The 13,192-nt window shown below is 50.3% G+C and overlaps 3 protein-coding genes across 3 annotated transcripts; 2 read left to right on the top strand and 1 right to left on the bottom strand.

Annotated features, from left to right (window-relative positions):
• Window positions 1-1,023: 1,023 nt before the first annotated feature.
• On the top strand, window positions 1,024-1,946 carry ALTATR162_LOCUS7198 (uncharacterized protein; the record flags this gene model as incomplete). Its single annotated transcript, XM_043314826.1, has 2 exons — window positions 1,024-1,315; window positions 1,372-1,946. 2 exons carry the CDS (start codon window positions 1,024-1,026, stop codon window positions 1,944-1,946), a joined length of 867 nt encoding a protein of 288 aa, XP_043170761.1.
• A 7,477-nt stretch (window positions 1,947-9,423) lies between these two features.
• On the bottom strand, window positions 9,424-10,245 carry ALTATR162_LOCUS7197 (uncharacterized protein; the record flags this gene model as incomplete). The annotated part of the gene is made up of 2 exons (XM_043314825.1): window positions 9,424-9,970; window positions 10,025-10,245. The coding sequence occupies 2 exons, from the start codon at window positions 10,243-10,245 to the stop codon at window positions 9,424-9,426; spliced, it is 768 nt and encodes a 255-aa protein (XP_043170760.1).
• A 1,389-nt stretch (window positions 10,246-11,634) lies between these two features.
• On the top strand, window positions 11,635-12,915 carry ALTATR162_LOCUS7196 (uncharacterized protein; the record flags this gene model as incomplete). Its single annotated transcript, XM_043314824.1, has 4 exons — window positions 11,635-11,804; window positions 11,858-11,882; window positions 11,932-12,184; window positions 12,233-12,915. 4 exons carry the CDS (start codon window positions 11,635-11,637, stop codon window positions 12,913-12,915), a joined length of 1,131 nt encoding a protein of 376 aa, XP_043170759.1.
• Window positions 12,916-13,192: the final 277 nt, after the last annotated feature.

Here is a 13,192-nt window from a genome sequence, read left to right as displayed (position 1 = left end):
TGGGGGCTGAGCCTTGACTGACCAGATACACATTTAACTGACCCTACCACAACTATAGATTCTGAATTGCGAAATACGCAATGATGCGAACCTAGCCTTTATCTGGCAAATGGTGCCTCGGGCTGGCCACAGGGCAATCACTTCCTCCAAGGCATTGAACCCCTTGGGCAGCTGAAGGAAGCATCGTAAATTGCGCAAGCGTAAGGCTGTCCCGGGCAGCATGGGCGGCGACGGTATGCGCACGTCATCAACCATGAGGTGTCGTTGTTGGTGTACGCTCTGCGGGGGCGGAGTACGTGCCGCAAAACCGCGGCAACACCGAGAAGTCTACTCGCCGTTCATGGATCGGCCCGCACAGCTTCACAGCTAGTTGCGCATTTAGAATGCTTCCTATATGTCAGCTTCGGATTCAAACATACGGTCCTCAGTGTTGCAATTCTTCGACCGAAAGAAATTCCTAACACCGTCTGTCATCCATGTGCAAAGCTTGGAAGGGTTGCAATCGTCAACTTCACCGCCAGTTTAACTGAATGAGGGTGACGAGGCCAACCTATCAGATATGGCGAGTACTGAGAAGTATGCGTAGCAGCCGGTGAAGATACAAGGACATTGTGTTCCTCCGTGATTTGTTGCCAGTACACCCTCTTCGCGCACGAGTGCAAGTCCGGAGAAGACGACGACCATTGTCTGTACGTCAATTTATGGCACAAGATCCTTCGCCTTCTTACATCCTTGAGTAGTCGTTGCCATTGTGCAGGTCGTAGAATTCCAGGCGGTAATACGGCTGTGAAGGCTCCAGGTGACGCTGTCGCAATGCAAGATTTCGTCCAGAATATGTATCCAGTAAGCCCATGACTCGCAGGGCTCGCGATACCACAGCTGTTCATTGCAAGGTGTCGCAGCCTTCTCTTCCTCTTTTCCAACCTTTTCGCGATCTATTTAGTCCAATCCAGGCTTAGCAATTTCCTGGTTCGACTGACACGGAAGAAACGAACGCGCGAAGGATTTCGAACTTCGGATATGATGCAGGGTATCCGTTATCGTTATTCTGGACTGTACGATGACTTCGCCAAATTCCCAGAGCTTGCAAAGTTTCGGCGATATCTGGACTACTGGTCTTGGATGCTGTACAACGAAAATCGGGAGATTGAACAGAAAATCCGAGAATGCAACAAGATCGTCGCAAACATCCATAGTATACCTCCGGTTCGTAACGTCTTCACGCTAATGGACTATCATCAAGCCTATGTATCGGAAGAGGATCCCACACTGAAGACAGAAATCGATAACCTGAAAAAACTGATTAGGCGATATGGTGGGCCACATTCTACTCACTGCGCTGAGCGATATGCTGACGAACAGTGATTACAGGGAAAGACCTTACTCTCGCCCACGCCATTGCCAACTTACCTGATCAGTCCGAAATATGGGCAAAACACTTCTCCGAGCGCAAAACGTCGTTCCAAGATGGTCGTTTCGGCCCGACGAAGGAGGATGCTACCATATACACCCAAATCCCATCGCATGCGGACACTTGCTCTCTCAGAGCTAGCGAAGCAGATCAACAAGATTACTTGACAAGTTTTGCGATCCGTCATCTTAAATCGATCAACATCCGTTTAAGGAAGTGGATCGCTCGCCGTCCAAAACAACAGTGCCAAGAGGAAGACGTCGCTCCGGAACGTTTCGTTGAGCTCGAGAAGATTGTCACAATAGCCAATGTGCTCTCTGGAATTTATGTTCCTGTACTTTTGGCCGGATGCCTTGGGGTTCTTAGCAGTATCGGATCTGAGAAACGGCGCATCGTCGTGCTCGGTGCCTTTGGCTTGCTGCTCACCACATTACTAAATTTGTGCGTTCCGACGCTGAAACGGAGCGACATGTTCGCGATCACAGCGGCTTTCTTTGCGGTGGGTGGAATATATGTGGGGGCAAAGAGCATTTGATTAACGGTTACGGAAACTAAGAGGTTGGTGTTGATGATCCGGAGTGAGTGCGGGTGGCGGTCGTGACGCCGCCATGGCTCGTGCGTGTGCCATCGGACCTTTCCCCCTTGCATACCAAGCCGACGTGTTCTAACATAGGGATGGACCTCTTCACTCAAGCACTGTACCGTATGTACAATACATTAGGTCTGGCCTGTACTCATTCTTGTCACTGTTCAGGATTGGAAATCAGACTGTACCTAGGTACTACGTACTGTTTTGTTCAGCTTTGGTATCAATAATTTCCCCGGCCGTTAGCCGTTTCCTTGCGCACGGCTCCACCAAAGTTTAAATCCTCCGCACGCTATCACGTCGTAAGTTCAGCCAGCCACCATGCAGTGCCCAGGTGTGATAGTGGAGATGCGAGTTGTGTCGAGAGCCTCGACACGGAACGCCGAACCCACGTACGAACAGATCTATCGTTGTTACGAGACAATCACAGAAAGAACTCTCGAACGTTTAGGGTCACCGCGGGAAGCTCAGTCCCTGAGTGTTCAGAGTAGAGTCTTACACCATCTCCAGGTTGATCATGGTGTAAGAAGTTCTAATTATGGAATATACCGAAAGGGTATCCTGGAATGTCACAGACCATCAACAATCTCCACCAGGCACCCTTCGGCGGGATCATTGACATAGCGTCTGGTCGTTTAACGTCCCAAACTCTATTCCTTTGGAAAGAGATGTGCACAAGCATCAGCACGAGCCGGCAGTGTCGGGTATTACCATCGTGGTGAACCACGAGATAGCAATATCCGAGTGTAGCTATTGGGATGCCTTAACCACCCGAAATCTTGGGTTGGATCTCGTTACGACCCTCCAGGGTAGGTCCCCTGTGCAATAAGAGCCGCACACCGGGCCGATACGATGAACTACAAGCAGTGACTAACCGCTGAACTATTTCCTTGCTAGCTTCCACTCTTTCGTCCAGTTTCTAGAGATTTGCTTCACTATATATCTTAGCCATTGAATCGCCGCACTTTCCATTCACTTCTCGAAAACAACCCCAGACCATAACAAAGACCCTCAACGTCTAAGACTCATAGCTATGTCTAAACCACAAGTGCCAATCAGCTCACCGAAACCCCTTAGTAGGTTTAGCTTCTCTCTGGATGGTCACTCACTGACACTTCGTCAGCCCCAGTAGCAATGGATAAGCAGTGATTGAGGATATGGTGCAGTGGATCTTTCAGTAGCTGCTTCTTCCACCAATCAATGGTCTGTACATTACCAGTCTACACACGTTGCTCATCTCTCAGAAGATCACTGACATTTCTAGTTAAGTTCTCAGCTAGCATTGCCTTTCGTGCCATCACTACTATAATGCACACCTTCCTCGACACCGCTTTGGCGGTCTGCGACCTACTATATACCGGCTTAGGATGTCGTTCATCGGTCACCATATATGCTTCTTTAGGGACGGTACAAGGGAGGCGCTGTAGGAAAGACTGCGTCGCACAAGAGGGAAACTAGTTGAGCATCTCTACACACTTGCCAAACGACATGCCAACCTTTATTATAACTTTTAATACAACAAAGACTTTGCCACGTCTTCAGCGGCTTTCGAGTTGGCGATGACCGGGCAATGTATTCTTTCACCAACAGAGTATGTGTATGAGCATAGCAAGCTCGCAGCCGTTTGCACTCTCGTTTCCATCCAATTTTTATCCTACCCAATATTGTGTTCTCGCCGACGCGGATCAACAGACTTGATTTTCTGCACACTCATATGAGAAGCACAAGACGCTGGTGTTATCGTTCTCATAGGCCCATCTTGTGTATCCTGCGCCGTACGAGTCGCCGCGTGCCGCTCTCTCACCTGGAGACGTTCTGCAGCGACTGCGGAGGGAACCAATTTTTCGAGGTTGTACGTAACATGTACGCTATGTTTTGCCTTGACGTACTGACAAGACAGAAGCAAGCACATATCTTTAGGATGCGATATCGCTGCTACATAGTCGCAACTCAAAAGATAAGAGTTTCTTTGTTGTAACCACCCGGGCTGTCGAAATAAGCAATTCCAACATTACGGGAGTGTCCGCAGTGCATACCCGCAAGCCAACAGTATGATTACACCCTAAGGATTTATACGCAAGGATTCTTGGGATTGCGGTACTTGTGGTCGGCAGATTGAAATGTGCGGCGTAGTGGATTGAGGCCGCGCCGGTATTCACCAGGAAAGAAAAATCGGATTTCTACCTGATAGGATAATTAAGGTCGCCTGTCTCTTCAATTAAGTTGAGTATAGTACTAGCACGATTTGGGGGAACCTTGTAAGATCAAGACGACGCACATGGAACCCATGTCGATAAAACACTAGAGGATGTGTATGCGCATATTGGAATGGAAGGTGCGAAAGACGCAGTGACAATTGGATAGATACGGTTTCGATGTCAGAGTACTTGGACAAAGTTAAAGTAGGGTGTTGTGAAAGTGTGAGGGGCTTAGTCGCGTCTTTCACGCGTAACCCAAATGCCTTGCAGGTAGCTTTGACTGGTTTCCGGGGGCCGCAAGCGTCGAGGATCTGCGCATACCTCCACCTCCGCGTTCAAGCCAGGCTAGGCTGCTTGGTCTTGAATGTAAAGCTCTAGACACCATATAAATCGACGGTTTCATCTAACCACAAAGCAATCAAGAGAATGCCCTCTGGTTTACCCGTAGCAAGAGAAGAATCTACAGCTGCTCGTCTTCTCTCTGTGACGACTCCACGGCTGGGGCAAGCCCTTAGGATCGACGAAGCGCATGGTCCTTCGTGGCAGGCAGCAACGGGCGTACTGTATCTGTGCCATCCCTGCGTCAAACTTAGAATACTACGCCCCAGAATCCTTCGACATTCTCCTGGGCCGGCGATGTAGCGGACCTACATCGAGACCCGTCAAGCGAGATTTGAGCTGATACGGCGCACAACGTTGTCACTCAATATATGAAATTGAAGAAGTGCATGCGGACCGAAACGAGAATGTCTTCTTGTGCATTGACAGACACCTGTAAAACGTTCGAATTGATTGGCACTGTCAACGTCAACAATTACATGCCGTCCTCTTGCACATTACGACACAGTTGACCGAATACCCAGGCGAAGTGCCGAAAAAACAAAATCGCTATCGCTTGTCGGTACAACGGCTACCATTGACAGCATATCTTCACCCCTGCCAGCGCCTCCAAATACTTGTTGACCGGTCAGCCTATGACTCGCAGTGCAGGCAAGTGACCAGGACAACAGCACATCCTCAGAAGACCGCCTTATCCCACGGATAGGCTCGTAAATGTCTACTCTTGTGAAAGCTCAAGGAGAAGCAGGCGGGGCCCCTTGTACGCCTTGATTGCTCGACAGCGCGGCTTGAGACTGATTGCTAGTCGGTATATGGTGCTGTTGAGCGCTGATTGCCGGCCCGCGGTTCACAATCGAAGCGACTCTGTTGGCTTCTTGCAAAATTTGCTGTGTGTACCGCCATTTAGCCCAGTACTCCGGATCTTTCAGCAAAGCTGGACCACAATCTCAGTACAAACGTTGATATCGTATCACACGTCAAAATCCACTTACCTTCTATCTGACGGCCATCATATGTGACCAAAAGATCATTCGGCTGTATTTCCGAGCTCATCCTTTCCAATTGGGCTGGTCGCTGTAGTGGTGCAGGCAATATGTATAGAATCGTGAGACCGTAAAGTAAGGAGAGTAGATCTCGAGCAAGTAATCCACATAATTTATACTCCCGGAATCGACAGTATCTAGTCGAACAAGTGAGCGGTGAGAATCTGAGCTGGCATATTGGAGCACGCATTCGGGTACGTAATCCCGTCCCTGGAATAGCCTCAGGCATATACAGTAACTATGCTCGGGGTACCAGGCTGCGCGGTTGTAGTCTTCTGTAGACTTGGTCCCATGTTTCCTGACTCTTCCAGGCTTTGCACATTGGCAAAGAAAGGCCGAAGCTGTTGTAGCCCTCATAGCTCCATCTTCCAGCGGAGATAATGATCTCAGGTTATTTGATCTCTTCGCAAATCAAGCCGTGGAGACCAATCATCCAGTGTCGCTTTGACTTGGCGGAGGGCCCCTGCTCAAAGCGGAACCCAGGCTTCGGGGATTGTTGTCTTCCAGGGTGTCGCACGCCCTCATTATGTGGGCATCTGTCTGATACGAAAGCCCCTTGGCGCACAGGCCGAGACGGGCGATGGCGACATGCTTGCCGTAGGAGAACATAGGTTGTCGGAGCGTCGTAGATCTTTCGGCTCCAAAATAACATCGTATTGTCTTGACGCGAAAGGCACTCGGCTGACGCTAGATATGGTGAAGACAACGCCACGACGAGTGATCTTGGTCTAGTATGTGGCGTTCCGGTCCCCAGTCGGTCCATGTTTGCGTGCAGTCGCCTCGTTGCCTGCTGACAGACAATTAAGATGAGAACTCCTGCGGAAAATTCGCTGTGCAATAGTGATATGTACTACTCTTATCTTTCTGGGGCGCAGCGGCATACGATTACGCTTCTAGAGACGCCGCGGGGTCTGCGCAGAGCTCCATCTCACGTTGTTTTCGGCATTCAGAATGCTTTGCAGGCCATCGAGGTAGCAAGTGCTGGCTGGGTTTGCGTTGGCCGATGCTGTTGAGAGCCGTCCTTCAACAGCAAGGTTACCAGCACAGCGCACACACTTTCTTTGTCAGCTTGTCCTTCAAACAGCATGAGTGGGTTATGCTTACCTCGCCAACATAGAGATAAACTGCTGATTTTGGAACAAGATACTGCAGATTGTGATGGTTAAAGCTATAATGATCACTCCAGCGATACTGGATGCGCTCCCAGCTGTGAGGTATAACGATGTTACCGCCGCATACATTAGCAACGAAGCAGCGACGTTACCTATCGACAGCAAGACCATGTCGAGTCTGCGATTGCTGAACTTGTAATGGCCATATATATCTGGTCGTCTCCTAGACCCGGTCAAGAGTATCTGCAGCCACCCTGGGAGTTTCGGTATCCATAGCAAGAACTTGTCCTTCAAGAATCTACTCACCGTACTAGGGCTTGGTCGATCCACCACTTGAATCATATCAGGTGCGTGACTTGTCGGTTCTGCCAGAGAACCCCAGACTGCCGAATCAAGCCCCGCAAAAGAAGTGATGTTCTTAGCGATGAACCCTTGAATGAGGTGGATTTCCTTTGGTTCATAGCCTTTTTGAGCAAGGCGATCAAAGCGCATTAGTGCTTCCTCTACTCAATGTCAACCTATGTCGGGTACAGGTTTGTTGAGCATTACATACCGTATTCTTTCATCTCTGATTTGAGTGCCTCATACACCTTTTTTTGTGTATCACAAGCCCCTGTACTATAGCCTTGTGCTTTGAGATGAGCAAAATCCTTCGAGAAGAGTCGTTTTTTGAGGTCATTGTCTTGGGCGTCTTCGTGTTCAAGCGTTTCAAGTTTTTTCTCAAGTGTCGCCAACTCATGCTGACGGTAAAGCAGAAGGCGGACTGCTAGCGCGGAAAACCTTCGCAGATGCAGATACCTACTACAGCGCGAAAGAAAAGAGGCGAGCTCAGGATACGCCTTGTAGTTCGATGTCGAGTGGTTGAGCAGATTGTTCGGAGCTTGTTGTGCCGACGATGGCTGTGGGTGCATCGGGTAATTGGCCGGGTTTGCCATTGGTCCGAGGAATCGCAGAGAGTGAGTGCGACGTTGAGAGCAATAGTAAGACTTCAAACGCAGAGAAGTTGAGCAAAGATGAGAGGAGGTTTCGTTGAGACACGAAATATTTGTTCGGGAATGGTGAGAAAAGAATGTCCGGGAACTATTCCAAAGAGGATCAGGCTACGTTGTTGAAGAGCTTGAGTGCGGCGGAATGTCTGTCTTGACGTTTGTGACTTGTCGGCTGAGCTTGAATAGATGAGACTTCGTAGTGCTTTGTAGTGCTGAGGTGCAATGTCGTCCTGTAAGACTATATATCCATCGGGTCACAGAAAGCAACCGCATCATTCGCGTCGATAGTCATTGGCCAAATGCTGAGTTATTCACCTAAGGAAGAGCGTAGGTAAGAGAAACCGTCGCGACGATACCCAGCATTCGTCGAAATCCAGTCCCCAGCTGAGCCGCAAAAGAGGTGTGGTGTCTGACTCGCGCTTACTGAAAAGCTGTCTCTGGCTGCTGCAATGAAGGAGTGTTTGCTGATTCGATTTTCGTCGCTTGAGTGCGGGGGCAGACGCCCATATAGCTGCAGTCCAAGTTCCAGGGGTGGTGGAGATGCAAAGCCACTGGTGGAGTGCCTGCGCCTCTGACATCGAGAGAGAACCTGTACGACCACAACATCAATCGGAGCCCGAAAAGACAAGAGTTACGGCGTGTATATTCAACGTATGCTGAGAGTAGAAGCGCCAGGGAGACTCATGCGTGTTTTACACATGACCAGTGCAACGCGCTCGCAAGGCCGATGGGTGACCGCGATAGGTGTTCAGAGCTTCTGGTTGACTTCCTAAAGATAAACAGAATGTCTTTCGACGGCTCTGAACGCAGAGATGACCCAACCTACATCACAAGGGGAAATGGTGAATGCAGAGACGGCGGTAGCTTATTAGTTACATACCATCGACACTGAGGATATGAGATTGCAAGCGCCGTTCGAGATAACAATGGAAAGTTTGATCTGATGTTGCCATACCACGGCTGCACGCCACTGGTGGGTATTCTAGTAGACATGTAGTATCTGCTGGATTGCGGCGGCTTATTTCTCAACAGACAGCTGCTATCACGCGCAGAACAAACGATGCTCAATGGACGTGAAGGAGCGAAGTCGAAACTGGATTGCGGTAGATGATGTTGGGGTCGCTCCACAATACGAAGTAATTGGACTAGCACTCAGTGTTGGGCGGTGCGCTAAAAACGAGGCCAGACAACGACGGTGCACATTTGAACTTTTAGACATCACAGCTTGCATACGCATGCTGGTAAATAGGCAGTTTGCGTGTCTAACCTTGAAGTTACAGTTGTCCAAGCCCACTGAGAGATAGCAAAACGATGAAGCTTCGTGAAGTTTGTCGCTAGGAGGCCCAGACAAATGGTGAAAAGTCTCACGGAACCCGTCACAAGCGGTCGTACTTCGAAGTAATATTATAGGTAATACTCTATGCCACCCCCATGCTTTTCAGATCACGCCCCGGAACCAACATTATATTCCCGCCGTGACTAACATCACGCGATCATATGTGTGCATACGACTCTCCAAGCCAATTCGAGTGTCAGACGAGACCACTGGTAACCACTAAAGTCGAAACTTCTCTCTATTGCTCAGCACTTAGCGCCAGAGCCAAGCCTGGGGGTATCATTCTCCTCTCCATCTCTCCGAATCCTCAGCCTGAGCGTGATGCGTGTCAGGTGCGATATTCAGCCTCCGCCTGGATGAAAGGCGCTTCGTAATGTTCTGGAGCTCCGATGAGCAGGATCGTAGCGGATCAATAGTCTCCTCGTCCCCTTCCGCCTCTGCCCCTTCCTCTTCCGCGCTTCTTGCGGTCCCAGTTGCCCCTAAAGCCGCGACCGCCTTGGTGACCGTTCCTATCGTCACGCTCGCGTTCCTCCTCTTCTCTCCTCATCATCTCGCGTTCGCGCTCTATCCGCTCGGCTTCGAGCTCCTCAGGACTCTTCTCCACACGCACCTCAGGCTTCTGGAGATCGGTAGGGAACCGTGGGTGTGCCCCGTACTTGCAGCCCTTCCCTTCGGGACAGAAACCGCAGAGGTAAAAGGGACATAGCTTCTCCTTCTTGTTGTGTTTGAGCGCGCAGTACGGACCAAGCGGACAGAACCCTCTGTCGTAGTGTGGGCATGAGGGACGCTTGGCTTCGGGGTCGATGTGTAGGTAAAGACAGTCATCACCGTTAGAGCACGTCTGGGTTCGGGCGTAGTATGAGCACTCGGGCATTCGTCGTAGGTTGTACTCGTGAAGAAACTCGCATGTCTCGCCCTTCTTGCACAGACCACGCAACCAATGCTTGCATACAAGACTGGGATAAGTTAGCTTGCGAGTGTTGTATACGCTTCATCACGCGACTACATACTTGTTGTATGACGACGAGACATTGTGTTTGTTCGGGCATCTATTGCCGTCCGGGCAATGGCCCTGGAGGTACGCCTTGCATACTGGGCGGTCCGGATTGAGGCCAAAGCGATATTCGCGCCGAAGGAACTCGCTGAACTTGAAGGTGTATTGTGGTTGCTGGCTTTCTACAGGCTTCGGTTCTGGTGCTGGCGTTGGTACGGGATTCATAACCTCGGTCATCGTAGGGCGTTGTAAACTGACGCGCTTCAGCTGTCTTGTGGGAGTGGGCTGTGCGCGATGGATATAAGGAACAAAGTTGTAGTTCTCCGTTGTTAATGTGACATCGCAAGTACTAGAATATGCGCAGCATCACTGCCAAGACTTGAGGGACGCGACTTCACGTGGACGCTAAGAGAAGGTGCGGCTTCTTTGTTCTCGACGGCGATCACCGTGTGTAATCCCGTATCCACAACTGCAGCTTGCCAAAAACGTCGTACATGGCGGCTGCATCCCGCTCGGTCTTGACTGACCCTGATCTACTCGTTGCGTTTGCGTTTCCAACGTGCCGTCGAACCGATATATACATCTGATGCAACCCTGGGACCCCACGTATGCGACGCTCTTCGGTGTTCACTTCACTCTCCACGGCCCGTCGGTACGCTTTGCATGATGTGTGCACCTTCGTCAACGTGTTCGCAGTCAGCCACGATCGTTTCCAGGTTTTTATCCTGTGCGGGGTCGCCTTTGTACTCGGTCACCATTCATGCAACGCGGCGTTTGATGCTTCTTGGCTACTCTCCTTCTAGCCGCTTTCGCGATATCTTCTCCCCACAGTATCCGGAAGACCGTTCCTGGTCGTGTAATCAGCATTCAGTATTCCATCTACCATTCTGCAACCCACTGAGAAGCCACTCCGGCTCAACACTGATGTTCCTTAGACAATCATCTTTGCGTTACCATATCCTTGCACTCGCGCCTTTATCAGGTAGTGTCGAACCACTTCGGGTGGATTCGAACAGTTTGCTCTTGAAGCACTAGGGTCCACATTAAGACGTCGGAATATTGACAAAATTGCGGCCTCATCCGCAACGCAGACCTGCTTCCCGCGATCAATGATGCTTGGTAGCACATTCCTAGTGTGAATTTGTAGCTCATCAGTTGCCAGACTGGGCTTCACCGTTCAATCTGTAGTAGAGCCGCTATAGCAAGTCCCGCATAGGAGCCTTCGCTCGTTCAAGGATGACTGCGCGGTCCGTTGACTTCAAGGCGATCATCAAAGGCATTGCATCACCGATGGCTTCTGGCGCCACTATTGATTGCCGTGCATTTATATTCACATACAAACAAGAGGTACCCCAGAATTATCTTCGGCGACCTGAAGTCGTCCATTCGTCTTCCTTTCTCAGCCAACATCCAAGCCACAAGGATAGTCGACACACATAGCTCTTGCTATTGGTTTACATACGCACCTATCTCAATCTTCACTACCAAGACCATATCTCGAAACCTAACACGAGAAAGAGCTTCCGATATCCGTTCAGCTTCACCCTTTACGATCCGGCTACCGGCCTTTACCTGCAGGGCGCCCTGACGTGCAGGAAGCTAAGCCATAGCTTACGACGACCGAAAATGAGCCGACACTACTTCAACCCGCCTGGTCACGACACCACCTTTTCCACACCGCTGCAAGCTATGTATTGGAACGGAGTTTACTATCCTAACTGGCGCATCTATCGCGATCAGCCACCTGTATCGCTGAACTACGATGTCATTTCACATGTGTTCTACGCATTTGCCTGGTACGCTAAGCACTGAAGAGAGTTGCTAAATACGTGGGCTAACATGGTAACAGGGTGAAAGATGATGGGACTGTATACGTAGGTCTATCAGGTGCATAGAAGCTTCCCTAGCTGACTCGTTCTACAGCTAAGCGATGAATGGGCGGATGCTCAAATTGATGTTCCAGGCACTGACGACATTCCTGCAGCGAAAGGATGTCTTAACTCTTTCGCCCTCTTGAAGCGAAAGTACACCAGATTACGGGTTGTACTGTCTGTTGGTGGCGGTGGGAAAGGTAGTGAGCCTTTCGCGGGTGTTGCCAGGGACCCTGCCTGCCGTGAACGTTTTGCTCAGTCGTCTTTGGCATTGGTACAGCAATTTGGTATCGATGGAATTGACAGTCAGTATACCAATTGCAATGGTGATGCATAAGCTGACCAGGCAACAGTCGACTGGGAACACCCTTCAGATGCTAGCCAAGGCCAGGATTACATCGCCCTCCTGGCTTCACTCCGTCAGTACTTGCCAGCTCCCCAATACACACTCTCTTCGGCACTTCCAGCGGGCGAATGGGCCCTCCAACATATCAATCTGGCGCACGCTTCGCACTACCTGGACATGATCAACCTCATGGCTTATGACTACAGCGGACCTTGGGTGGAGAAATGCGGTCATCAAGCTCAACTATTCACACCACACATTCCACATAGCCCCGAAGCCGCAATATCCTGCCACTCGGCTGTCTCCTACATGATGCAGCAAGGCGTCCCAAGACACAAGATCGTCATGGGTGTGCCAGCATACGGCCGAAGTTTCACCGGGACCCGTGGTATAGGCCATTCGTTCTCTGGTCAAGCAGGAGAGGAGGGCACCTTCGAGTACCGAGACTTGCCACGTCCGGGTGCGGAAGAGCACGTAGACGAGCAGCTTGGCGCAGCCTACTGTATTGGTGGTGATGGAGGTTTAGTCACGTACGATACCCCGCAAACTGTCAGAATGAAGGCCAACTACGTGCGACAAAACGGACTAGGTGGACTCTTCTATTGGACCGGTACAGGTGATGCAAGCTCGCTCACTCAGAAAGATCGCAGTCTGGTGTACAATGGCTTCCTAGGTCTATTTCCGCAATAGATACTACGTGGCTGTATTCTAAAATTGTATAGCATCCAAATGTATTGATGAGTGCTGTTGTGCCTAAATGCTGCTGTTCATGCTCCGTACATGTTGGATGCTGATGTCTCCATACGTAAGGGCTGCTCTAGTGGGATGCGCTCGGACCCTCGGACCCTTGATCGAGGCCTGGGGACGCGTGGGATGTTAGCTCTTGAAGCATGAAGAAGAGTGCGGAATTGCCGATAATACTACGTCGCACGTACTGCTTCCCAAATAACATAGGATACATCTGACC

Source organism: Alternaria atra (genome assembly GCF_907166805.1).
Source record: "Alternaria atra isolate CS162 genome assembly, contig: 28, whole genome shotgun sequence".
NCBI lineage: Eukaryota > Fungi > Ascomycota > Dothideomycetes > Pleosporales > Pleosporaceae > Alternaria > Alternaria atra.
The sequence above is the reverse complement of the archived record's forward strand: the minus strand, read 5'-3'. Positions and strand labels throughout refer to the sequence as shown.